This window comes from Gavialis gangeticus, unplaced genomic scaffold (genome assembly GCF_001723915.1).
Source record: "Gavialis gangeticus isolate Ggan-Ray unplaced genomic scaffold, GavGan_comp1, whole genome shotgun sequence".
Lineage (NCBI taxonomy): Eukaryota > Metazoa > Chordata > Crocodylia > Gavialidae > Gavialis > Gavialis gangeticus.
The window spans coordinates 11012034-11036905 of NW_017729009.1; the positions used below are offsets into that span (position 1 = coordinate 11012034).

Consider the following 24872-nt stretch of genomic DNA (forward strand, 5'->3'; position numbering starts at 1 on the left):
GGGCAAAGGCATGGGGGTCAGGGCGGGTGAAAGGGTATGGAGGTCCGGGGTGCGGGGGGGGGCACTGCAGCAGCAGCAGCACTGCAGATGACAGGTCAAGGTGCCGCTAAAAAATGAGCTGGAAGTGGGGAGCTTGCTTTAATTGGCTTTACTAAGCTGCCAGGCACGCCTGCCAAGGGTGCGGGGCCGGGGATGGTGTGCGATGGAGCGGGTTCTCGATTGCAGGCCTGCTGGTTCGAGCATGCCCAAGATCGTGCTGAATGGCATCACGGTGGACTTCCCGTTCCAGCCGTACGCGTGCCAGGAGGCGTACATGTCCCGGGTGCTCGAGTGCCTGCAGAAGGTGAGTTTCAGGAGATATTTGGGCGCTGGGCTGGGGGGCTCTGTTGCAGGAACGCGGGTAGGGTTGCGTATCCCTGCTTCTCGAATGGCCCCTTCTAGGTACAGCGCTTGGGGGCTGCTCGCGGGCCAAGTCATTTTTCCAAGGCGCGCTCTGTTTTAACAGGGTGATGCGAGGGAAGATTAGTTCTCGGAATAACGCAGCTCCAAGGCAAGGCTGTTCGTGTCAGGCATCCAGGTTGTAGCCGTATTAGTGTAGAGGCAAAAGGAATCAGACCTTGTGGTCAAGGTGAACTCTGTTATTAGACCAACTAGATTTTTGCAGAAAAATATTCTTTCATTGCAAGCTTTTTGTGCAGTTTTTTTTAAATCACTTTGGTTGGTTTAACCTAATCCATGTAAAAATAAGCCAGCATTTCATATGTTATAGTCGGGGCCTCCCAGCCTTCACCAGCCATGGAAGACAGATTCATCGGGGGGACAGCGAGGAATAGGAGCTGCTCTGCTTGCCAGGGCACCCCTTGGAGTAACTAGAAATAATGGCCACAAACTGATGGAGAGCAGATTCAGGTTGGACATCAGGAAGAACTTCACGGGGAGGGTTGCCAGAATCTGGAATGGGCTCCAAGGGAGGTGGGTGGTGCTCTCCCCTACCTTGGGGGTCTTTAAGAGGAGACTGGACAAGCAGCTGGCTGGGGTCATCTGACCCCAGCGCTCTTTCCTGCCTTGGGCAGGGGGTCGGACTCGATGATCCAGTAGGTCCCTTCCGACCCCAATATCTACAAGTCTATGAATCTGTTTCTGCAAATAGAACATCTGTAGCCTTCTTATAGCATAAATAGCTTTGCACTTGATCTGGTCAAGTGGGAATAAACAGTTAAATGCCTCTATTAAAAGAGTCTGTGGTGCAGTAGCTGTTTTCCTGGTGATCCACTGCAGAAGTTTAATTCTTGTGTTGATTATAAATGGCAGTCTATGGAAGCAGCAGTGAAATGTATTGAGAAGGTGCTGATTTCAGAGCAATCCAGTCTGCAAGTTGTTAAAGGAACCTGTCACAATGTAAAGCGTGATCTTTTTTTCCCCCCTTTGCCTCGCTCCTAAACTTGGGAAAAGGAAAGAAAACCAAGTCATCCTTATGTTCAGGCAATCTGTCGTTTTGGGGGTTTTTTTTAAATTGGCTGTTTTTTTTAAAACAGCCTATTGCTGTTTTATCTACTTGGCAGCTCCCTAAGACAGTCGTATTGAAAGGATGTCAAATAAGGAAACACTTTTCACAATGCAGCTTATTCTTTGTCTGGAGTGTGTATGGCAGTATCTCTGAGATGCTTGTTCGTGGGTAGGATGGAACAAAGAGCTGAGCTCTGCTGTGGAAGCATTAGCAAAGTTTGATCTCTCTGACAGCCCAGCATGCGATCACACCCCAGCTGCTGAGCTGGTTGGTTGCTTACTTGTGCAGTTGGCCCGTTATGAGAAATAAAAAAACTAATGTCATTTGAAACCAGGATGTAAAATGCCTTCTCTTAATATTGTTTGGGCATAAGCTGCCCCGACCAACGTGAACCCAAGTATAACTCTTCTCAATCCATGTAGAATGCAGTGTGAGACCATTTTAAAGCTGTAATATCTAACGTGTGCTGCCCTGAGATATTTAAAATTGGGCCCACTGAGACGGGTTCAGCTCCATTTTAAACTCTGTGGTTGTATTCTGTAGTGTGGAATATGTGTTCTTCTTGCTTAAGAAATCAGTAGCCATCAGTAATCATTTTCAGTTTTGGCCTATCACAGAAATTGATCATATTTTCATTTATTCAAATCTGAATTTTGACTGAGGCTGTTTCTCCTAAATAAATGATAAAATAGACCATGGCTCTGGAATTAGAATTGAGTTCTACTGACTTGTATTGTGAGTTCTGCAGGTACCACTTCACATGGTAGTTTCAAAGGGGGTGTGTGTGTACACGTGCTTTTGAAGATATATAAGTATCTGTTTCTAGAGTGTGGTATAAGAGACTGCGATAACTTTGAACGCAGCTATGAATAGTATAGTGAAGCAAATGCTCTTTTTCTAGGAAAATGCTATGCTGTCAAGTAATCAGTGAATCCTTGAGTTACTTTGAGCTTCTCTCACTGTTTTCCTTATCCATAAAGAAGGTGAACGGCATTTTGGAGAGCCCCACAGGTACAGGGAAGACATTGTGTCTCCTGTGCTCTACACTAGCTTGGCGGGAGCATTTTAAGGATACTGTCTCAGCACGGAAAATTGCACAGCGCATGAATGGAGTGGAGCTCTTTCCTGATAGACCCATGGCGTCCTGGGGCAGTGCTGCCACAGATGCTGATATCCCAGGTAAATGCTCCAAAAGTGGGCCGTGATTTTTTATGCTGTTTGGCTTTAGAAAAGGATGTCAGTGGTTGCTTAGTATGTTTTCCATTTTCAGTTCTTGCCAAGTACTTATTACTGCCACAATGGCATAGTTTAGCAGCTGAAGCATTATTTCTTACTGTCTTCATGTAACTTTTTACTTTGCTCGGGGCATTCAAATATCCACTTAATTCATAATTTGGTTGTGAACAGTTAGATTGTAAAATTGCTTGATGCCTCCATTGGTTGAGCTGTTACCATAGCACCAGCTGGGAAAGGAGGGTAATAATATCTTTAGTTTTTCCTTCAGTTTCGTGCTAATAATATTTTTCTCTGCTTTTTTCCTCCATTTGGCAGCTTATTACACCGATGTCCCTAAAATAATTTATGCCTCCAGAACCCATTCGCAGCTTGCACAGGTCATTAGTGAATTAAAGAATACAGTCTACAGGTAAATATAACTCAGCTAGAGTGAAGGGATAGATACCCAATCATGTGAGGGATTATTTGAATTGGGGTGGACAAATATATGTATCTAATGATGCTGAAGTTCCATTCTCCTAATGCGTATGGATAGAAATGAGACTTCTCTTACTTCCTGCCCATTCTCCCTCTAGTCTGCAGTGCTCATTTTCTTCTCCTTTCTTCACTCCTTTGCCAGAATTTCCCAGGCTTGGTCCGCAGCCATCATTTTATTTGGTTCACTTTTCTTCTAAAGTTGTCTTAGAACATCTGTTTTCCCTAGAACCCTGTAAACTTAATTTGTTTGAAGCAAAATGTTTCATCTGTTTTGCGTAGTTTTCTTTGTTCAGATTTCTCAGTGTTGTGGTTGCATGCCTGCCTGTGATTGTTTAATGAAACTCTATGGTTATGGGGCGTTTCTTTTACATTTCAAGAAGAGAACTAAAAGCTGTTGCAGAATGGAACAGTTTAGAGCACAGTTGGTATGGACAGCTCCATCTGTGTCACACCAAGGTCTGTCTTAGTTATCTGTAGCAAACAGAGTGTTTAGCAATTTAATCAGTCAGATTTACATTGGGTGCTTATCTTGCTGGGATCCTTTGACCCCAGCTGACTTGGGCAGGGGGCTGGACCTGATGATCTTATGAGGTCCCTTCCAGCCCTAATGTCTATGAAATCTATGGAGTTTGATTGCTTGCTTTTAGTAAGAACTGCTACAGTAACTAGCTCTAGTCTTACTGTCTCTGAAATAGGTTTCAGTAGGGAGGGTTTTCTAGGTCCATGATGTGTAGTGTGGGGGCTTGCTGTGTAATCTTGGCAGGGTCCAGATTTTGTAGGGACAGTTTTTGTTGGAGTAGACAAGGTATTGCTGGTTGCCTCCTAATCTCATCAAAATGACTTAAATTCTCAAACATTGTGGTGGTGATTGTTGTTGCGGTTACTTTTACTATTACATTCTCAATGAGATACCTAGCAGTGGAAGCCTTGACCTTCGCAAAGTTTCTTTTCTGCGCCGCTGTGGCTCAGCCAGTGCTTCACGTTTGTGATGCTTGACATACTAGTAACTTCTACCTACATAAGCCTTTTTTTCCTTCCTCTTGTATTTTTATGTGTGTATTCTGTTTGAACAGGCCAAAGGTATGTGTGTTGGGCTCCAGAGAGCAGCTTTGTATCAACCCTGAAGTTAAGAAGCAGGAGAGTAATCATATGCAGGTAAGAAGGCATGCACAGCCCATATACTTAAGAGAAACCCAGCTCTGCCTGTCCTTTCCTGTGTTGAAGTGGGACATTTACCCTGTGCCTCCCTCTGACCAGACACCAAAACGTACATTATCTTGCAGATCTACATGTGCCGAATGAAGGTGACGTCCCGCTCTTGCCATTTTTACAACAATGTGGAAGGTAGGTTTGGCTGTGGAGATGGTGCTCTGGTTTTTGGAGAGGTGGATGGAGCCATTAAAAGGGAATGGCAGAATCCACCAGCCTGTGTATAAACGCACATGCATTTTACTGTTAATTGGTTTGTTAGCTCATGGAGTGGACAAAGAGGTGGTGAATTGTTAGCTCTTGAATGAAGTTTTTCTAGTTTGTTCAAAGAATGGAGCATGGACAAGTGAGCTTCCATCTTCCTTGGAGGGTGAATCCGTTTGCATTGTGAAGACACCAGCTGCTAAAATTCAGGGGATAACATCTCAGATATGAAACTGAAGATGTAGATTCTGATTTAACAAGGAAAATATTTTATAATACACTTGCAGATATTTGGTGATCCAGATTTTCAGACTAGTGCGCATGAATTGGGACAAACAGTTGAGTGATTGTAAGTGAAATCACAGTAAAAGTGGCCACGGCCAGGTAATGTCCATTGCACCACCAGTGCCGATATGGTTCCATAACTACACACAATACCTCGGCTAATGCAAGTGTTGCTGTTGTGCACTCATCGCTCACTATTATTCACAGGGTTTAAAGTTTGCTTGTGGTAGGAAGCAAATCAGTTATTTCTAGAACACATGAAACAAACATGTTTTAAATCAAAATGCAAGGGTTTTTTTGCAGTGGATGCCTTACAAGGTATTGAGAGCTTCAAATATCCATCAGCAATTTCCTGGTAGGACTCGGTTGAGACAATAATTTTTGAAAGCACAGAAAATGATGTGTTGTTGTCTAAAGAGAAAAAAGGGTCCTTTGTGTTAATTATGTTTCAGCTTCTGTGATGGGCTTCTAGCCAAGTTTAAGGTTGTAAGCCAGCATATTATTTTAGCAGCTGATTACTGGAAGGAAAATAGAATTTGCTGTCATGAATTTGGAATGCCTTTTGTATTGACTGGAAAAAAATCCCTTAAAAATCTATCTTTTTACAGAGGCTGGAAAGGTCAGCTGTCAGGTCCAGTATGGGAAAGCAGAAGTATTTTGCTGTGTGAATACCAAAATGGAGGAAAATTCTGTTTGGGGTAGCATGCTAGCAGTAGATAACATTTTATTCACTAAAAGTGATTCAGTCTGAAAAGGAGAGCACATCTCAGATGGAGGATAAAGTGACTGACTGGAGAATGAAATGATCAGTCAAAACATGTATGCTGTCTAGGTCTTATTCCTGACAGACCCTGTAAATGGTTTGCTTTGGTTTGGGTTCAACCAGCACGCTGCTGAAATGGTGTATCCTTTAACTGCCAGAAAGGCGTTCTGAGACAGAAGGGTAGGTTTAATCTGTTCGGGCACAGACTAGTCCTGTCAGTCATGCATTGCTTGGGTGTTTATTCCTTTCTTCCCATTGTACATCTAGTTGAGGTAAGAAATGAAGTGGTCTCGTGAGTGCTGGTAAGCTGTCTGTTCTCCGCTTGAGGCTTCTCTTTCTCATTCAGAGAAACTGGTAGTTTAGTGTTAAATCTCTGTGACCTGGAATCCAGCTGAGATGAGAACAGATCTGTCCCAGCTATATTTGTAGTAATAACCTTCCTTTCAGCTCACAGTTTCGTATGTTTTGCTAATCTACCTCCAGCATTCTGCTTCTGTATTTTACTAGCCATGTTCAATACCGGGAAGCAGGCAGTGGCAAAAGTGAGCAGGTACAACTTATCCTTTTATAGAGAGCTTGCACTTGATTTTTAAATGCAGACTTGCAGTTCTACCAATGCAACCCAGCCCTTGTGGTGTCTATCTGTTCTGTGGCGCTGGGCTTCAGCGTTCCCCTCCCTGATCAGCTCATAGTTGCTGTACATGTTCTACCTCTCCAGTGCCCACCATCTCTATGAGTTTCCTTCTTTCTTGCCTCTGGGTGTATATCGGTACCAAAAGGCATGCAATGAGCAGAAGACCTGGTTTGCTACTGTAATTCATGTTCATTTCCAGTAGATGTGGTTTGGAATGCTGCATTTTTACCCTTGTTTTCAGGTCTGCAATTTTCAGTGCCAGACTTTTCCATACATACACAGTACCTGTGTCTGGCTTTTCGTAGTGACGATACTCATCACAAAAGAAAGAGAATCCTGTACATGATGTAAATGCAAGAGGTATAGGGATTTTTATATTTGAAACTTATTGACAGTTTCCAGACTAGCTTTCAGCAAAAGACAAGTGCAGCTGCTGAATCTACAGTACTTCAATGCAGCCTTTTAATCTGTTCTGAAAATCTTGGGTTCACTTTAAGGCAGATGGAACAATAAATATTTAGGAAATAAATATGATAGTTATTTGGGCTTCCTAATAAAACCAGAGATCGAGTTGTTTATCTGAAGTCCTTGCCAATTTGATGTATGGTATGGATGGGGAGGAAGCATTGTGTATCTACAAGCCAAGGGCCCGTTCCTACTTATGCCATGGACATATACTTCCCTTATATAATTCCACTATGTAATTTCCTTATAGCTCAGTTTCATAGGGTCATAAGAAAGTAGTGACCTCATGAGGTCCTCTAGTCCAGCCTACTTCTTAAGGTTGGATTGTCCCTGACTTAAAACATCCTTCTTTGTAAAATAGGTAAGCAACCTGTTTCACATGAGCAGTGAATTACTGATTATAAAACATTGAGATTTTTGGAGCAAAGGTATTCCACAGGTGTAAAACTCAGTTTTAATTGTTTTGGAATAGCTAGTCCTGTGTGTATACAGTGGTATTGTGGCTGAATAAGTGCTCTCAACAGGAAGTGCATGCAAGTCTCCCTGTGGGCTGAAAAAAATCAAACAGCAGCAAATGAAGGCCTGGCTCCTATGAAAAATGAATACCTGACTTGGCATTGTGAATGCTGTTAGGGAAAATGGGCTTTTCTAGTGGCTTGCTTGACAGGCTTCTGTTGCTGCTGTTCAGGTGATGATAGAGGAGAAGCAGGTTGTTTGGGGAATAATAGAGTTACAGAAATAAGATTATCCATCCCATCCATTAAATGGGATAATGCTTTGCCCGAGTGCTGTAGAACTTTGGCTCTCAATTCTGCTTCCAGCATTTTGGCTGTCATTTCAACCACCCACGGGCCAGAGCATCTGCCAGAAACCAGCACTGTTTGTTGGGCAGTTCTGACAGCAGGGACCATGCCTTTCATGATGTAGGCCCTCCCCAGGAGGTCACTGCACAGCATAGAGGTTCCCATCTCCTGGCAAAATATTACACCACCGAACTTATTTCTTTTGAAAAAGAGAAGTCTCTTGTTTCTAGCAAGGTTTTAGCAATGCAGTGTGTTGTCCAAGTGATCCATTCCTGAAAGTTGGAAACGTATCATGGGGATTTTCTGTCACAGCCTCAGCCTTAAATAAACACCTGACCACTTATTCTTTTTTGTGATTTGAGTTTGAGAGGGGAAGCAGTACTAAGACAGTTTATTAGTTTGTGGACTACTAAGTATTTGGGTATAGTTAGATATTGTTCTGCTCCTGAGAGTCTCTGGCCTTTCATTATCCATCTGTATTTAGTTATACTGTTTCTGCCCATCTAGAATGGGAGCTGGGAACTGAGCCCTTCCATTATATTCCTAATGCAGTTTAAAATGTCTGATGTTCACATGGAGAGGACAACAGTCCTTTTCTTTTCCCTTTTTCTTTTCCTTTCTTTCAAAGCCATCTCTGCACTGAAACAATTCAGCAAATGGCTTAAACTTTCATTGTGTTTCTCGCTGCTTATTTATCTGTAGCTGAAGCACTGCTAGCACTGGTGCAGCTATAGCGCAGTGTGCTTATGGGTACGGCACAAAAAATAGTGTCAAGCTCTACTTTCAGCCCAGGCAATCAAGGCTGGAGTTATTGATGGAAGCCACTAAGTGTGAAGGGAAACACAGGCTCTCACGGGATGCATTTATTTAGCTATTTCCTGTAAATGCAACTATTCTTTCTGTCCTTGCAGAAAAGAGTACAGAGAAGGAACTGACAGACTCCATCATGGATATCGAGGACTTGGTTAAAAAAGGAAACAAGCACAGGTAAATGTTTCTTTCTGTTCCTCTTACTCCTGCTTTGGGGAAATCTTTTTTTAGTGCTAGATTCACATGTGCCAAATTCATACAAAAGGAACAGAATAACAGCAGGGATGAGCCAGGCAGAGTGGAGGCATATGTTGTGCAAACAGTTTCCAGCAAGTGCATCTTTGCACTCATGCCTCCTGCCAGTTGAGTTTTGCTGGGATAGAATGGTGCATTTTGGTCACGATGCATCACAGAGTCCAAATATAGAGCAGGGTCAGACATAGGAGTAAGACAGGTCTTTCATGAGCAGAGCCTGGTAATTATGTCAAACTATACAGTGGTTTTCTAAGGCATATGACACCTCTAAACCCTGTGCTACCATAGATTTAGCGATCTAACCCATCACATGAATCTTGGCCTATGGAGGAAAAACATTAGTGTATTAGCTTTTCTCCCCTTCTGTGTCTTACTCTGTTTTGCTGCACTGGGCACGTGGATATTATTTCTGATATTCCCTTTTACTGAACCATGGGCACACGTGGATGGAACAAGCTATCTGCTTTAAGATCTAATGGATCAATTCCAGTCCATTAAGAAGCTGATTAGGAAGGCTTGAGAGCCTGAAACATAATAAATGAAGGGGGAGTGCACTTTTAGTCTTTCTGTGGGTATTGTTTTATGGTTCATAATTATTTACTTATTTTTAAACAGAGCTTGCCCTTATTACTTATCTCGGAGCCTGAAGCAGCAAGCTGATATTATATTTATGCCGTACAACTACTTATTGGAGTCAAAGGTAACATCTTTGTCTTTTTAAATGTAAATGCTATTTTATCAGCTTTTAGTAGATCTGCCAAAAAGTGCAAAACAAGAAAACTCATTGTGTGATGCATTTAAATGTGAACCAAAATTCTCCATGTACTGCATCAACTTTATTTAACCAAGAACCTTGGATGGCTTCTCCCTACCCTGTTGTTAAGGCATATGTTTGTATGGTTTTTAACAACAGCTCAGTTTAATTCAGAAAAGTTTACCCTGAAGAACACAAACATCCTTTTTAGTGCCTGGTGGGCATGAATACATTAATTTTCTTTAATTCATGCCTTCAGTCAGCTGCTAGCCAGAATTTTTCTCGCATGCATTCTGGAGAACCTTTATTTTGTTGCTGTTGTCAGCTCTCTAGACGGTTGGAGTCTTGACTGACTGGGAATGCAATGTGCCTTTGAAATACTGCTTAGCCTTTTCAGGCTGCATTAAGAGGGTACTCTGTGTTTCACATATAAAAATAAGACCTCTGAGGTTTGTATTGGAAAAATAAATGCCTGGACATCATCATATAAGTGATACTTGTTTTGAAAGCGGAATATATAGAATACTTCATAACAGCAACTAAACAACATCCTTTCAGTGTGTTTTAGCCATTTATAGCACATTTTGAAATGACTATCTGATGAAGTACTCCATGATGATAAAACAGAAACTGATCTATGGTATCTGTGATACTTATTTAGCTATAAATAGTAAAAAGAAAGAAAGAAAGATAGATTCCAAGATTTCTTAACACTTGATTAATATTAAACATAACCCCAACAGCTTTATCCTATCAATCAGACAGGAATTGGGCCAACCAGACACCTCTGGGATGACTCCTTTTCTACCTTTTTCTCATCCTGGGAGGTATGTCCTCAGCCCTGCTAAAAAATCCTGCCTCTTGCAACATGCTCCAGAGGTCAGCAAATTCAGTTGTTTTATGCCAAGATGGATAGAAATGTTCAGATCCCTGAACCCCTCTCGAAGAATACCTGGCCAGTTGCATTTTTGTATTGAAAGGATTTCAGCTTGATTACCTTCACCTTATTGCAGCTGTGATGGTTTGGAGACCATGAAGAGGCACTATTTTAGGGAGGCAACTCTTTGGCTGTTTAGAACTTAATGGCCCTAATCAAACCATAACTCCACCCAAAGGTTAATGGACCACCAATCCAGATTCTAGAGCAGTATAGATATGCCCTTTGCTTTACTTCTTAGACTCCAACCTGCTACGTGAGACAGACTATCACTTTTATATAAGATGGCTTTATGGTATCAACTGACATACATGAGGCCTTGCTCTTTACTTGCTTTCTAATGACTTTTTAATGTCTACTTGAGGGGAAGAAGTTGCACAATTTAGTCACCCAATAATGCTCTACTCCATAGAGAATAAACAAACCCTCATGATCCAGTTCTACAGCCTGTCCTTTTATGTTGTTATTGCTGTCTCACTCTTTCCCCTTCTTTCCCGTCTTTTCTAAAACCATTTAGAGCCGGAGATCACACAATTTAGATCTCAGGGGGACTGTGGTAATACTGGATGAAGCTCACAATGTGGTAAGTTATTTCATCTCTCATTTCTCCAGCCTCACACAAACAAAACACCCAGCATTTGTCTTAGTACTAGATCTCTGCAAAAGCTGTTGTAAATTATTTCAACTGTTGCTGTGATAGTTTAGGTAGCTGGTTAGTAGGCATGCATGGGGTTTCATCTGTCTTGGGGGACCTGGTGACCATCTATAAACTCACTAGGGGGGACCAGAAGGGTTTGGGAGAGACCTTGTTTCCCTGAGCACCCCCTGCATAACAAGGAATAACGGCCACAAGTTGTTGGAGAGTCGGTTTAGATTAGACATCCTTAAGAACTACTTCACGGTCAGGGCGGCTAGGATCTGGAACCAACTTCCAAGGGTGCTAGCTCCTACCCTGGGGGTCTTTAAGAGGAGGCTTGATGCCTACCTGGCTGGAATCATTTGAGCCCAGTTTTTCTCCTGCCCAGGCAGGGGGTTGGACTTGAAGATCTACAAGGTTCCTCCCGACCCAACTTCTATGATTCTGTGAAATGTGCATGAGTACTAAGACTAAAGCAGTTGTGTTGTATTCTATAAGCTTGTATCCACGGTAGTTCATTCTTTGCCTTTCGTGTATAGTAGTATGATCAGTAGGATGCCAGGAGTCTAATATTGCTCCCAATCTGCTACTAATTGGGTTTCATATTTCTAGAAGAGATGAAATCTCCATTTTTTAACATTGTGCAGTAAAGATACAATCAGTAAAGCTCTGTAAATCTTGTCCTTTGTGCAAAGTGCATTGGATACAGAACAGAGAGACCAGTGCAGGTGAGAGCTTTCAGAACCTACATGTCAAAACTGCAGGATGGACTTTTCAAACTAGTGATTAAGCCTAGGAAACATATAGGCTACTAAGCGGCTTGGGCTCAGTGACAGGTATTATAGACCTACCTGAAATCCCTTTGTTAAAAGTGCTGTAGAGTCCCTTGAGTAGGATTGTGGGTGGCAGCACACTTTATTTACTCTCTAAGAGTTTGTTGCACAACTGTATCCTTTGTTAGTCAGGATTTCCTGAAGCAACGCTGGCAGGAGCATTGCATTTGCTGGTAGTAGGAGGGATTTACGCTTTTTCTTCTGGAAAGTATATATAATCCCAAATCCATTTCTTGTGGAGCGTGGTTGAGGTGACTGAAGATGGAATAGGGAATTCAGGCCTGGCAAGCAGCGACCCGGAGGAGGACTTGGGGGTCTTGGTGGAGAATCCATTGAACCTGAACTCTCAATGCAGTGCTGGGCCCGAAAGGGTGAATATGATCTTTAGTTGTACAAATAGGAGTGTACAAGTAAGAGTAGGGAGGTTAGTTATATTATCTTGTATTGGGCACAAGTATGATCACTGCTTGTATATTGTATAATGTATATCAAAAAGTAAGTTAAGGCGTGAATTTAATGAGGGTTTTGAAGTATCTGAAAAGGAAATAGAAAACTGATAAATGGCTCCCACTAGGATTGGGAGCAATATCAAATAGGGAGTAGTATCTTCCATCTGAATTGGAAAAGTTGTACAGGTTTGCAGTGGCCAGAAGCTGAAGCTTGACAAACTGATGCTCTTACGTGCAGCCTTTAAACCAGGGGTCAGCAACATTTTTGGGTAGGGTGCCAAAAACATCCCAACCTCAGCTTAAAAGATGTTGTCGTGCCAGGGGAGATGGTGGGAGAGCTGTGAAGGGCCCGATCCTTGTTGTGGCAGTGCAGCCCCAGCCCCTTTCTTGCCATCTGCCCTGAGGTGTGTGTGCACCCACCACCAGCAACGAGCTGAGCTGGGGCTCCATGGACCCCGGTGCAGCCTCCCGGCTGCCTGCCACACCTGGCTCAGGCTCTGGGCAGGTGCACCTTGGGGTGGATGGGGGAGCTGTGAGGGGCCCAATCCTTGTTGTGGCAGCACAGCCCCGGCCTCTTCCCTGAGGCACATATGCCAAGCAAACTGCCTTCACGTGCCATGCTCTGGCATACATGCCAGGACTTACCAACTCCTGCTTTAAACAGCCAGGGCATTTAATTTTTAGAACGTTTTGCCATCGAGAGTTGTTGTGGATTCTCCATCACTGCGGATCTTTAAATCAGGACTGGAGGATTATGTAAATACATTTGTTCAGTTAGAAATTATTTTGGGGGAATCTGTTTGCCTGAATTATGCAGGTTAGATTAATTAATCAAAGGCCAGAAGGAACTAAATAGCTTGGGAAATAGCCAGCATATACAAGACACCAAAGCAAGCCAAATTAATACTTTTTTCCTTCCATTTCATCGATGTCCCAGGAGAAGTTGTGTGAAGAATCATCTTCATTTGACTTGACTCCCTATGACCTGGCTTCAGCTATGGATGTTATAAATGTAGTACTGGAAGAACAAGCTAAAGTAGTTCAACAGAATGAAATCAATGCTGAATTCAATATGGAGGTGACCAGCTCAGGTTAGTCGGCAGCTATGAGCCAGTGGTTCACAGGGAGTGTCACTGGCAACAAATTTAGAAGAAAAAATCTTGTTTTCCCTTAATTAGTCCCTGGACAGTAGAATCTGGATAACAGATCAGTTTACTTAACAGCGATGACGCCTAAAAAAAGAATTAAGTAGAATACGCAAGATACAGTCATATGAACTCTGGCTTTAGTCTTCAAGAGCTGTAGTATCTATAAAGGCAGTAGGCAAGCCTTGTTTCACGTGGAGGACTAAAACATACTGGCTGAAAAAAATGGGATTAAGATAAGGAATAGTAGCTTAAAATATCTGAACATTTATTCATCCTTGGGCAGTTAGGATTGAATTGCTTTCCCTTCTTCACCAGGTTTGGGCATGGAGCTTGAAGATATAGCAAAGATAAAGAGTAAGTTCCATTCTTTATTTCTTTTATCTTAACAGACTTGCTGTTGAGAGTAGCCAAAAGTGCTCTGGGTGATGATTTTTTAATCAAGAACACCCAGCTCTTCCTCTGACAACTTTCCTTAATTAGAGGGGAAAGTTTTTCCATTTTCATTAGACAATTTGACCACGTGTACAGCTGTATTTTAAGAATGAACTGCACCACTGAGATTTGGGAAGGCTTCCCCAGTTCTGCTCTGGCTTGAGGTTAGTTAAATGGGGTATGGAGGCACTGACACACTGAGGGCAATGTACAAAGTTGTTATGAGTGAAAACAAACCAAAATCACCAGCAATCACGGATAAGAGAAATGGGAGAAAAAGACAAAGTATCTAGTGTCCACAGTTGTCATGAAGAGATCTGGAGCTGCTCAGGTAAGGCAGCCAGTCATTAATGAATTTTCCATCTAACTCTGTCCCCCCAGCCTCTCCTTCAGGAATTAACCCCTGTACCTCCAATATCTAGCTGTTCCATGTACTCATCACTTATGTAATATATAAATATCGGAACCTCTAGGAATACAAAATACTACATTTGGAATTGGCTAGTACTGAACTATGCTTTTACCTTATTTTAATTTGATAGTTGTTACAGTGGCACTTGTGCAGATGTAACTCCATTCAGTTCCTAACATTCTTCTTATTATATCCCAGAGAGTCTTATTGCCCATGCTTGTAGTTGCTTTATCACTTAAGTATGTTTCCCTGAAATCATTTGAGAAGGTTCTTATTTCGGTTATCTGTCCATGCCAAGCTTAAGCAGGGCATGAATCAAGACTATGTCAATTGACACTCCTGCATCCTTTGCTTGTTCCTGTCTTAGCCTTACTGCATCTTAAACCAGACCATATCAATGACGTGTTTCATTCTTTTGAATACTGAGTATGCTTCAGTAAAGCGTTTATTTAGCTGGTAGAAGAGTTATTCATTTTTTTTCAGTTGCTGGGCTGTTCTTGATTTGTAACCCATCACTTGTTTGGCAATGCATTCGTTTTGCCATTTTGCTGTAGTGAGTTTTACTAGCCAGCAATAGTTGGTGGTCAAGAGTCTGCCCTTTTAATCAGAAACATTTTCATCCCTTGCAAAAAGATTATGTGGTGGGGATAGAAGAGAACTGGCAATTATGGAGCAAACTTTTGATTCCAAAGCACCTTGGTTTTAGGACACTTCCCTAGCATATAAAGGAAGCAGGTTAATCAATCCATTCAGGTTGCTTGTATTTTTGCCTGGTAGTGGAAGGAAGCTTGGATGTGTAATCTGGGATTGTAGAGTGGAAAAATAAAAATGGAAAACTTTAACTTGGCGAGCCAGAAAGCATCAGGGTTTCCCCCATTACTAGACTGATATGCCATGTAGTCTGCAGCTATACACAGAATTCTTCTGTTAGGGATTTAAAACATTATTGTTACAAACTAAATGTGTACTTCCATAGTTCCACCCTACAATTTCAAATTAATCATAACAATTATTTAGGCGTCGTGCCAATATTTCATCCATTAGGTTGAGCTGTTAATGTTACTATTTTTGCCTCTTTGTTAGGCTCTCATTTTAGCACAATACTTTCTCAATAAGAAGCGGCAGCTCAGCAAAGGTATTTTAGAGTGTCACAGAGCAATGTGGCACTTAAAAGCTCAGTTTGCTGTGTCACTGGATGCCTTTGGTTTAAAGGCTATTGTTACAGAACGACAGTGCTGCCTTGTAGGTAGAGCGCAGGTAGGTTCTCTTTCTGGCTCTGCCATTGCCTACTGGGTGACCTTGGCCAAGTCACTTTACCTTTCTGTACCTTGTTTTCCCCATCTGGAAAATGGGGATCTAGATATAAAGTATTTTGAAATCCACTGATGAAAACCATTCTTTTCTCTGTAGTTGTTGACTGTCCATCTTAAAGCATGTATGTTTATGGTTCCATAACCTTCATCTCCTGGGCTCAGGTACACTGAGAAAGTGACCTACTCACTGAACTGAAGAGGCCCTTACTGAGCCAGAGATGCAGAGGTAGCCTACCCATGAGAGTCAGTGATAGGGAAGATGTTTATTTTGCATTTATTAACATTTCTTTTACTACCTCATTCCAATAAAGGCCAGAGCCCCTTGTGTACGCAGGGGAACAAATGGACGTGTGTTCCACTGCTTTACGAAGATTTCATAATCGACATTTGACGAGCTTTCCTGTGTCTTTTATAGAGCATTTCCCCATATTTGTCTAATTTTTAACCTCAGTCTTTCCAGTTGCAAAACAGAGAGCCACGCTTGATTATTAAATTCCTTGGGGCTGCTGTAAGGTTCAGTTAGTAAATGGTCATTAAGTCCTTTGGTGGCATATAAGATTTCATAGATTTCATAGACATTTGGGCTGGAAGGGACCTTGGAAGATCATGAAGTCCAGCTCCCTGCCCCAGGGGCAGGAAGTCAGCTGGGGTCATAGGATCCCAGCAAGATAAGCATCCAGTTTCCTCTTGAAGGTGTTCAATGTAGGTGCCTGAACCACCTCCGTTGGCAGGTGGCTGTTCCAGACCTTGGGGTTCGGACAGTGAAGAAATTCTTCCTTATGTCCAGCCTGAAATGGTCTTGCAGTAGTTTATAACTGTTTGACCTCATCATCCCCTGGGGCACTGTGGTGAACAAATGTTCCCCCAGATCCTGGTGGTCACCCCAATAAACTTGTAGGTGGCCATCAGATCACCCCGGAGTCTGCGCTTTTCCAGGCTGAAGAGCCCCATGGCTCTCAGTCTGTTGTCGTAAGGTCTATTTTCCTGACATATAAACATAAGAGAAGATAAACATAAGCAATGTGAAGGTTTAGAAGCTGACTGGTTGAAATCACTAAAAGTGGAATTAAATCATTTATATTTAATCTGTTTTGCAATCCCAGACTGGTTACAGAAGCTCGGATTCTGGAACTGGAACTAGGTGACAATCTTCGTAACTGCGGGCATTTACAAGCGGGGTTTAGATGAGTTCTGAATGTTTCAATTCTGGGAACCGTATTACTGTTTTATGTCTCGGTTGCCTTGCAGAGATTCTTCTCCAGCTGGAAAATGCTATCGATTCTGTGGAGCTGCCAGGCAACGAAAAGGGTGTCACTAAGGAAGGGAGGTAGGTGCCGCTCGGAGATTTTCATTCCAAGATTGCTATTGTTTATTAGTATGTTAGAGGGAGAGGGAATTTCCAGCCCAGTGAAGAATATCTGGGTTGTGAGCAGCATCTCTAAAAAGCCTCTTGAAAGTAACTCCATGCTTTTAAATAGAAAACTCCAACTGAGTGAATAGCAAGAAGTGTGCCAAAACTGTTAGCTGTTTTTAACATTAGTTATGTTGTTCTGGCTCTGGACATGGTTTTTATAATTAACTACTGTTATGAGCATAGAGTATTTTTGATGAGGTCTCAGAAATGTTCCTTATTTTACTTATTTGCTTCCATGTTGATTAAGTAGTCAACTGTTTTAAATCCAAAGAACAGTCAGTATTAGACAACAGGAAACATGGCATGTGTCAGATTTGACCCAAAATGACTTAGCACCACGCCTCTGGTGTCTTGTAGAAGGCTGGAAGGATAGCAGTTGGTTTATTATATGACGGACTCTACAGTATCTCCTACTCTGATTCAGTTTGCTGTGCTAGCCTTTCACTATTTACTAATGGCAGGGAGCACTGATGCCTGTTATAAGCTGGAGCCACAGCTTGTATAAAAACAGTAAGATACAGTTTGGAAACCCCCGTATAGAGGGTGTGTGCATGTATGTACATTGTGGTATGCTGAACCTGAAGAAGGTCTTTGGGTGTGGACAACTGTATACTTCTCATGTTAAGAGGGGACTATTTCTGTAGAGCATGCTGCAGTCGATCCACTGTAACTAATAGGTGATTTGGAGCGACACAGGTGAGCTGTCCCCCAGCTCTGACTCGGCTGAAAAGTTGCAGAGGTTTTGCTACGCTTGCAGTTACATTCATTGTTCATGGAAAGTGTTTGTACATGATGTGTTTTTCAGAGTAAATGAGCTTTCAAGCCAAAATATGCTGACATAATCTTGCAGTAGAGTTTTGTTTGTTTTTCATACTTTGTTAACGCCACACATCATGGAGAAGGGAGTACAGTGAGCTACTAGGGAGAAGTCTTATTCTTTTGGAGTAATAAATGGTTATTTGCAAGTTTTGCCCACTTGTGCTTTTCTTTCTGAATTTGCAGCTACATCTTTGATCTGTTTGCAGAGGCCCAGATTACTTTCCAGACAAAATCGTCTCTCATGGAGTCACTGGAACAGATTTTACAGTTTCTGTCAGGCCGTAAGTATAAGATTGTCACTGCATTTAGTACATTTCTCAGTTCTATGGGTAATACCTGATAGTAGTTTCCCTCGGTTGCAAATAAATAGGAACCTGCATAATTTTGGAACAAAAGGAAAATGGGAACTTTGAACAAAGCTGGACTTATTGTGCCCATACCTCTGTAGTTATAAAAAACCAAAATACTACCAGTTGGAAGTGTAGCATATCATCAAGGTTAACACAGATTTTATTGCCTTTATTGGGCTGTGTGTTTTCATGTCTATTTTAATAACAAACCTTATTTCTGAGATGGCACTTGGTACAAAAGCTGAGTGTGCACAAATGCATGTGCCTTAAGTGCATTGTTCTCCAGACAGCCAAAACTAGAGCAAGCGTGAGGGGAGCTTCTTGACCTAATGATGGCTATCCTTGAGTTACGATACAGGAAAAATGAAAAGCTGCTGACACTTTGCCCTTTTCCTGAATGACTAACACACTTCTGCTTTAGTTTCTTAACTTCTTTGATTGATAGGTTTGTTCTTCTCTTGTCCTTTTGCAAGAAAAAGATTTGACTATTTGCTTTTACACCTCTTCAAAAAATGGTCAAGCTGATTCTCAGTTAGCAACGTTGATTAAAAGTATTTGTTGAGAAGCATGATCACTAGAGCACAGGCTGTCAGCCTAACGAGAGAGCCTTTGTGAACCTCTCTGCTGCCTCTTTACCTTTTATTCCTAGTCTATATTCTCTCTTTATGCCTCCTGCACTCCGGCTAGAAGTTGTATTTATGTTTCTTATGGGAATGGAGAGAGCTGATTCTTCTTCATATTTGAACTTTCAGTCTTCCAGCCTCCTATCCTTTGCTGGCTATATCCCTCTCCCTGTTGTCACAAATGCAAAGGCATTAGTATCTGCAGCAGGTGCCAGTTTGAGCCCGTTACATTACAAATTATGGTCAGTTCTTTTTGTATTGTTTTTTAATCAAGTCAGTATTAACTGCTCTGTAAGCTTCTGAAAAGCTGCTCAGTAATTTCTACTTGCTTATCTCTGTCTTGATTTCAGTACATGGAAAGTCATTTAAAATGTTATTTATTCTTGAATGCCCACCTACTTGCCTAGTTGACAAAATCATGCAAGATGACGGGTTACCTGCATTTGAAGTACAGTTCTGTTACCTTAATTAGGCAATGGTACTCCATGGGTTGTGGTCCAGATGACTTAGTATTCAACCAAGTGAGGTGGCATAAGGTTCCCTAGAGAAGTCCCGGCTCCTACTTTAAAAGAGCTCCATAGTATGTTTGGGACTGATTACAAGTAAATACAAGTGGCATGAAGGCTGCTTCTAAGTGTATGTTGGAGACCGAACAAAACGCTGAAATCCTGTTATGTTTCAATTTTTGCACCCCAAACAGTCAGGGAAATCTGCTCGATTCATTTATATTTTGGCATTAGATGGTATTTTAATAATAACATGCTGTCCTCTGTAGGTACTGGGATATTTATCAACACATCTGGATTACATAAACTTTCAGACATTATCCAGGTAAATGATTCTATGTGGCATCTTCATTTTTACTTCTAAAAGGCTGAAACGTTGTTAGAGAATGTGGGAAGACATTAAAGAAGTCTCTTCTGTCTTTGGACCGCTCTTTTACCTATGTGGGAGTTGGCATGCTATAGACATGTCTACCTAGTCATTGAATCAAGGAGTATTGCTCCCAGTTTGTCCTCAGATAATTTTGAACAGAGGCTTTGTGCCTTTCACTCTGAACATTAAGGAGTGAGTACAGCTATTGCTGTTGGTTTTCTCAGGTTAGAGATTGTTTATTCTCATGTCACTCTGGTCCATGTGGATTATGGAGGGCAGCCTGCTTAAAAAATCCTGAATTAGCACTGTTCTGAATTTTCTCTTCACATGAGGATCTCTAAAAGGGACGGAAAGTACATTTATGGGAAATGCTGAATTGCCTTGTAATATTCTGAAATTTTTACCAAGTTGATAATGAAGGAATGTGAAATTCTACACTGCTGTTTCTTTACCCTTGTCAGATGCTGTTTTAAGCTCATGCACATAGATATCCCTTTTGGAGAAGTCAGACTTAAATATGATTCAGTTATTTCTGGTCCCCACCAGGAGGAGCTACAATCTTGCGCTGTACAAATGGCATGTTAAGCTAGCTCTGTTTGGGCAGATGAGATCTTCCCTCGAAAGAGTAAGCTTCAGTTAGAAGCAGAAGTAGATTGAGATTATCTCAACTGGGTTTTTTTGATTTATTTATGGAATGCAGAAAACCTGTAAAAGAGAGAACCTATAGGGGTGTGTTAGTGGTGGACCAATAGCGCACCAAGACAACACGGGCATTCTGCACTGTCACCTGTTGCAGAATTATAGAATAACAAACGTGTGTACGTTTGATTGGGAAAGTGGATGTAGTAAACTTGGAAGTTCGCATGGGTCAGTGAACTGAAGTTCATGCCCAAGCCTTTGTGTTCAGACATATGACGACAGAGTGGCAAAGATGTTTGAAGAACTCAGCGTTCAAAATGAAGAGCATCTAACTTGAAATATTTTCCACTGGAAAAACTGCTGACTCTCTAAACTGAGGTCACTTAATTCCTAGAATTTGGCCATTTCTCATCACTCTCCCTGTTTGAGTCACTGTAGATCAAGTTGAACTGGACTTTTCCCAAAAGCTGCTGATGAAATTGGAACAAACTTTGTATAATTGTTTTTCTCATTGGTTATGGTTCAGGCAGTTTCCTGAAGCCTTCTGTTCCCCATATGTGACAACAGCATAGGCACCGAGTATGTGGGGGCACAAAGGCCTTGGTCCCTCTTGGGAAGAGGGTAGGGTGACCACCCACCCCTAACTGGGCAGAACTGAGATATGTTCCCATTCTGGGAACTTAAAGTCCCAATCCCAGGCGACACGAGTCCACCACAGCAATTGTTCTAGATTCCCAGTATTGTGCTGGGATCCTGGTTTTCCGTTCACCATGGAAAAACGCAGGAAACGGTGGGTTTCACCTTGCAAGCTGGCAGAGTTCTAGTCTGCAAGGAGCTGCGGGGAGCGGGATGCCAGGGGCACCACGTGCATGTACACGTGTGCACACAAGCTCATGGCTGGAATACAGGTCCAGGCAGCTGCGGAGAGCAGCTCTCTCAGCTGCCTGCAGGTAAGTCTGTGGGGGGAAGTGAGGTGAGGGGCAGATTGCAGCCCCCACAGTGAGGAAGGGAGTGGGGCACGGGCTGGGCCTCAGGGCACTGCTCAGCCAGACCACTGCACTGGGGCCAAGGCAGGGAGCAGGAGAGAATCACAGGCAGCTCATTCAGGGGTGGAGAAGGGGCTGCTGGAGAGGCGGTCATGGGGGGGCATATGCCTCCCCCCTCCCCCCCCCAGTTTTGTGCACAGGGTGGAGGTGGAGGTGGAGGTGGGCTGCCTGCTGTGGGGTCAAAACTTCCCGCCCTACTGGCTTCCCCCTGGGAGCTCTTCACTGCCATGGCAAGGTGCCCCCTGCCCACCCAGCAAAAGCAGGGGTGGGAGCATGGAGCTGTGCCCTCCACTGCTGCTGGGCAGAAAGGGGGCGCCTTGCCATGGCAGTGTGGTTGGCGCAGGGCTCCTGGGGGCCTGGAGCTCCAAGTGCCCACATCCACCCCCTGCACCCTCAAAGGGCTCTGCTCTGGCCATGCCACCCAGAGGTGGGGGGGGGCATCATTTTAGGCCCCTGGCCAGCAAATTAAAAGTTGGCTCCTGTGCACAATGGTGGTGTGGGTTTATATAATCATCAATGCTTAATTTATGCTCAAAACTTTCTTGTTTAATATGAAAAGATTCACAAGGCCAAAGTCAATATTTGGACATTTAGTCAATGACGCAGAAACTAAATTACGGCAAAATAAATGAAGCAGTTAAAGTAAAAGCCTGGTGGCCTTTCGAACTGATGAATTTTTCAGTGGTGTCATGCCCTAGTTCATTCAGTGTAGTGCCCTGGATTTAGCCCTGTCAGATAGCTTACACCCTTTGATTTGGAAGAGCTCTGCCATATGCAGCCTTTTCCAGAAAAATATGCTGCTTGGAAATGTCGGTTGTAAATGTTTAAGAAGTACCAACGTTCCAGAAATCTTGGGAAACGAAAGTCATCTCTGGCAGCAAGGAGATGGAAGAAAGCTGTCTGTGCAGGAGGAAAGGAAGCAGGGCCAAAGTGATCTTCAGTCACACTATTACATGGTTTCTTCTGCACTTGCTCTCTGGGCATAGCACCAACTCTAACGTTTCTCTGTTTGTAAAGGATTATATGCTAACCATTGGCTTCTCTGTCTTGCCAAAGGGCTTACCCTGCAGCTTGTTATAATTACTTTTGCTGTGCTATTACGTATAACAGTCTCCCTTATTCCTTGTAACTACAGTAGCTGGCATGCTCCTAAACCTCTTCCAAGGTGGCCCCTGGCCTTTGAAGGTCTAGTGCTGTAATGAAAAGTTGCTGTTTCTAAATGATGCTTCTGAGACACTTTTTGTCACGTGGCAGCATTTAGGTAGACATGTCTTCACCTCCTTGAGGAAGGGTACTTGTGCCTGAAAGCTTGCAAAGAACTTTGTTCCAACTGCTCAGCTGGTCTAATAAAAGAGATCACATAGTTTCATAGACCCAAAGAACCTGGCCTGCCTGTGCCTTAGACCAACACGGCTACATCCAAAAACTCTGCACTTCCTTGGGGATTCCTAAAAAATGTGATGCATGTAATGGTGGGTTGTCCCATGTTTCTATCAGGAACTGCCTGCTTTGGCAGATTAAATAAACTTATTTCTTTCTGCCACGGAATTTGACAGGAAGGGACAGAGGTTTTCTGTTTTGTTCTTTTTCATTCAGTAATCTCACGAAAACAACTGCCTTTCTTGGAGCGGAACTGGCCACTCCACACCCAGCAGCTGATTCTGGCCCTCAGATCTAAATAGGCTCTTTCATTCTCCATTGTCCTAGATGTTGCTGTTGAGGCCATGCTGGGGTTAGCTGTGCAGATAGAAAGCAAATGTGTCCAGAAGCACACCACTGAAAACCACACTTCTGGAGGCAGGCCGTCGGAAGAACAGCATGACTCTTGACCTCTTTCTCATGGGGCAATGGCTGGACATGGTGCTGTACTTTGATTGGTCAGCTGTACATTCTCTGGGTATGCAAACAGGATTGGGAACAAGTTACGTTCCTATTGAGATTCAGTTCAGGCTCAGGGCCACTATGCTGGGGACGTGGTACGAACATGCTTATCTTGGTTTTCGTCAGCGCAGCTGAGTGAGTGCAGTGCCTTGTCAGCCGAATGTGTCTTATTGCTCCATGCAGCGGGAGTAGGCCTCATTCTTATGACTCATTTCCATGGGAAATACAAACCAGAAGGGGTTTGGTGGCAAATCTCTGGGTCTTGTTGCCTCATGTTTCTTTTTAAATACACCACCATCCTATCCCTTTGGCCTAAAAGGAAGATGTCAGACTAGTTCTATGTCATCCAGAATTTCTTCCACTTGAAGCTCCTTTTCACGTTGCCTTTACCAGTCTCCATCAAACTGTTAAGAGTTGGTGCCGACTCTCTGTATCTAACTGGTGCTGTTGTGTCTGGTGCAATGGGTGCTGCTTGTTTCCAGCAAGTCCCAAAAGGAAAAATCTAAAGTTTGATGCTTCAGCTCACTGAGTTGAAACAAGGCTGGCCCCGTTCGATTTGTAGCACAGAGCCGGTCCTGCATACATGAATGGCTCTGTGCCCATGAACGCAATGTGTGCCCAGCCAGTAGGACGTTGTGTTTCTATACGGACCCTGATGTACTGAACACCTGGGCTCTGATGTGCCGCTAGCACTTCATATCTCGAAGTGATCTGCAGAGCAAGGGTGAGTAGGGAAAGAGTCTCAGAGGAAATAATTTGTTCATGGTTTCAAGCAGAGAGGAGGGGGTCAGCCTGAAACAATCCAGATCTTCTGGGCTGTTTATTGGCCCCAGTCTGGTTCTTTATGTGCTGGGATGATCTGGTTCCATTTTTCCAGCTTTCATTTTCCATTTTTTGAGCAGCTTATTTTTATTAGTGGATTTTCCAAAACAACAAAAAAAATTAAACCTCAGCAAAATCCTGCTTAACTGCTGCCCTGTGACTGTTTTCCATCATTTAAACTTTCCAGAATTCTACTTCTGTTTCTTTTTTCAGTGGGAAATAACTTCCTGTTACTACCATCTGGGTAGCCGAGAGCACTGCTAAATTCCTGAAGAAATTTTGTGTGGAAAATAGTTATAAACATTTTGAGAACCCCAGCTGCTGTCCCTAAAGAAACCCTGACCTTCTAGCTGAGTTTGTAATTCCACGTGGAAAGGGGATTTGCTTTTTAGTTGCAAGACGTAGGAAGAGCAAAGAGGCACTGTCCGTTCAGGACAGAGCCAATGCTACTTCTGATTTTTATATGTAGAATTTGGAACCAATAATGGCTGCTCGTGTCTTGGAAAAGGACACTGGTAGAGCACGTTGTTGTAGCTGAGATTTTAAGCTGAAGTCAGAGGATTCAAAAGGGTCGTCTTCAGAGCAGCTGTGACTCTGCTGTCTTGTGCACTGTAGTGCTTCTGTTCATCATAGGGTAACTCGATCATAGTTTCATAGTTTCTAGGGTTGGAAGGGACCTGAGCAGATCATCTAGTCCGACCCCCTGCCATGGCAGGAAAGAGTACTGGGGTCAAATGACCCCAGTAAGGTGGTCATCCAACCTCCTCTTAAAAACCCCCAGGGTGGGAGCCTGCACCACCTCACTTGGAAGCTGGTTCCAGACCCTAGCCGCCCTGACC

The 24872-nt window shown here is 42.9% G+C and overlaps 2 protein-coding genes across 5 annotated transcripts in view; one reads left to right on the forward strand and one right to left on the reverse strand.

The window, feature by feature from the left end:
* Positions 1-24872, reverse strand: part of STMN3 (stathmin 3) — a 105272-nt gene that overhangs the window by 59111 nt on the left and 21289 nt on the right. The window lies entirely within an intron of this gene.
* The window catches only part of RTEL1 (regulator of telomere elongation helicase 1), an 89109-nt gene that overhangs the window by 5239 nt on the left and 58998 nt on the right, over positions 1-24872 (forward strand). For 2 of the 3 annotated variants that reach the window (XM_019510043.1, XM_019510041.1), the window contains exons 2-14: positions 226-343; positions 2488-2686; positions 3059-3152; positions 4294-4375; positions 4504-4564; positions 8495-8570; positions 9264-9348; positions 10857-10922; positions 13196-13349; positions 13722-13760; positions 16812-16890; positions 17980-18077; positions 19545-19600. In XM_019510043.1, coding sequence (XP_019365588.1) covers positions 242-343; positions 2488-2686; positions 3059-3152; positions 4294-4375; positions 4504-4564; positions 8495-8570; positions 9264-9348; positions 10857-10922; positions 13196-13349; positions 13722-13760; positions 16812-16890; positions 17980-18077; positions 19545-19600 — 1191 coding nt within the window. In that variant the 5' untranslated portion in view covers positions 226-241. Of the gene's footprint in view, positions 1-225; positions 344-2487; positions 2687-3058; positions 3153-4293; positions 4376-4503; positions 4565-8494; positions 8571-9263; positions 9349-10856; positions 10923-13195; positions 13350-13721; positions 13761-16811; positions 16891-17979; positions 18078-19544; positions 19601-24872 lie in introns of those variants that run through there. The other variant, XM_019510042.1, reaches the window with a different exon arrangement.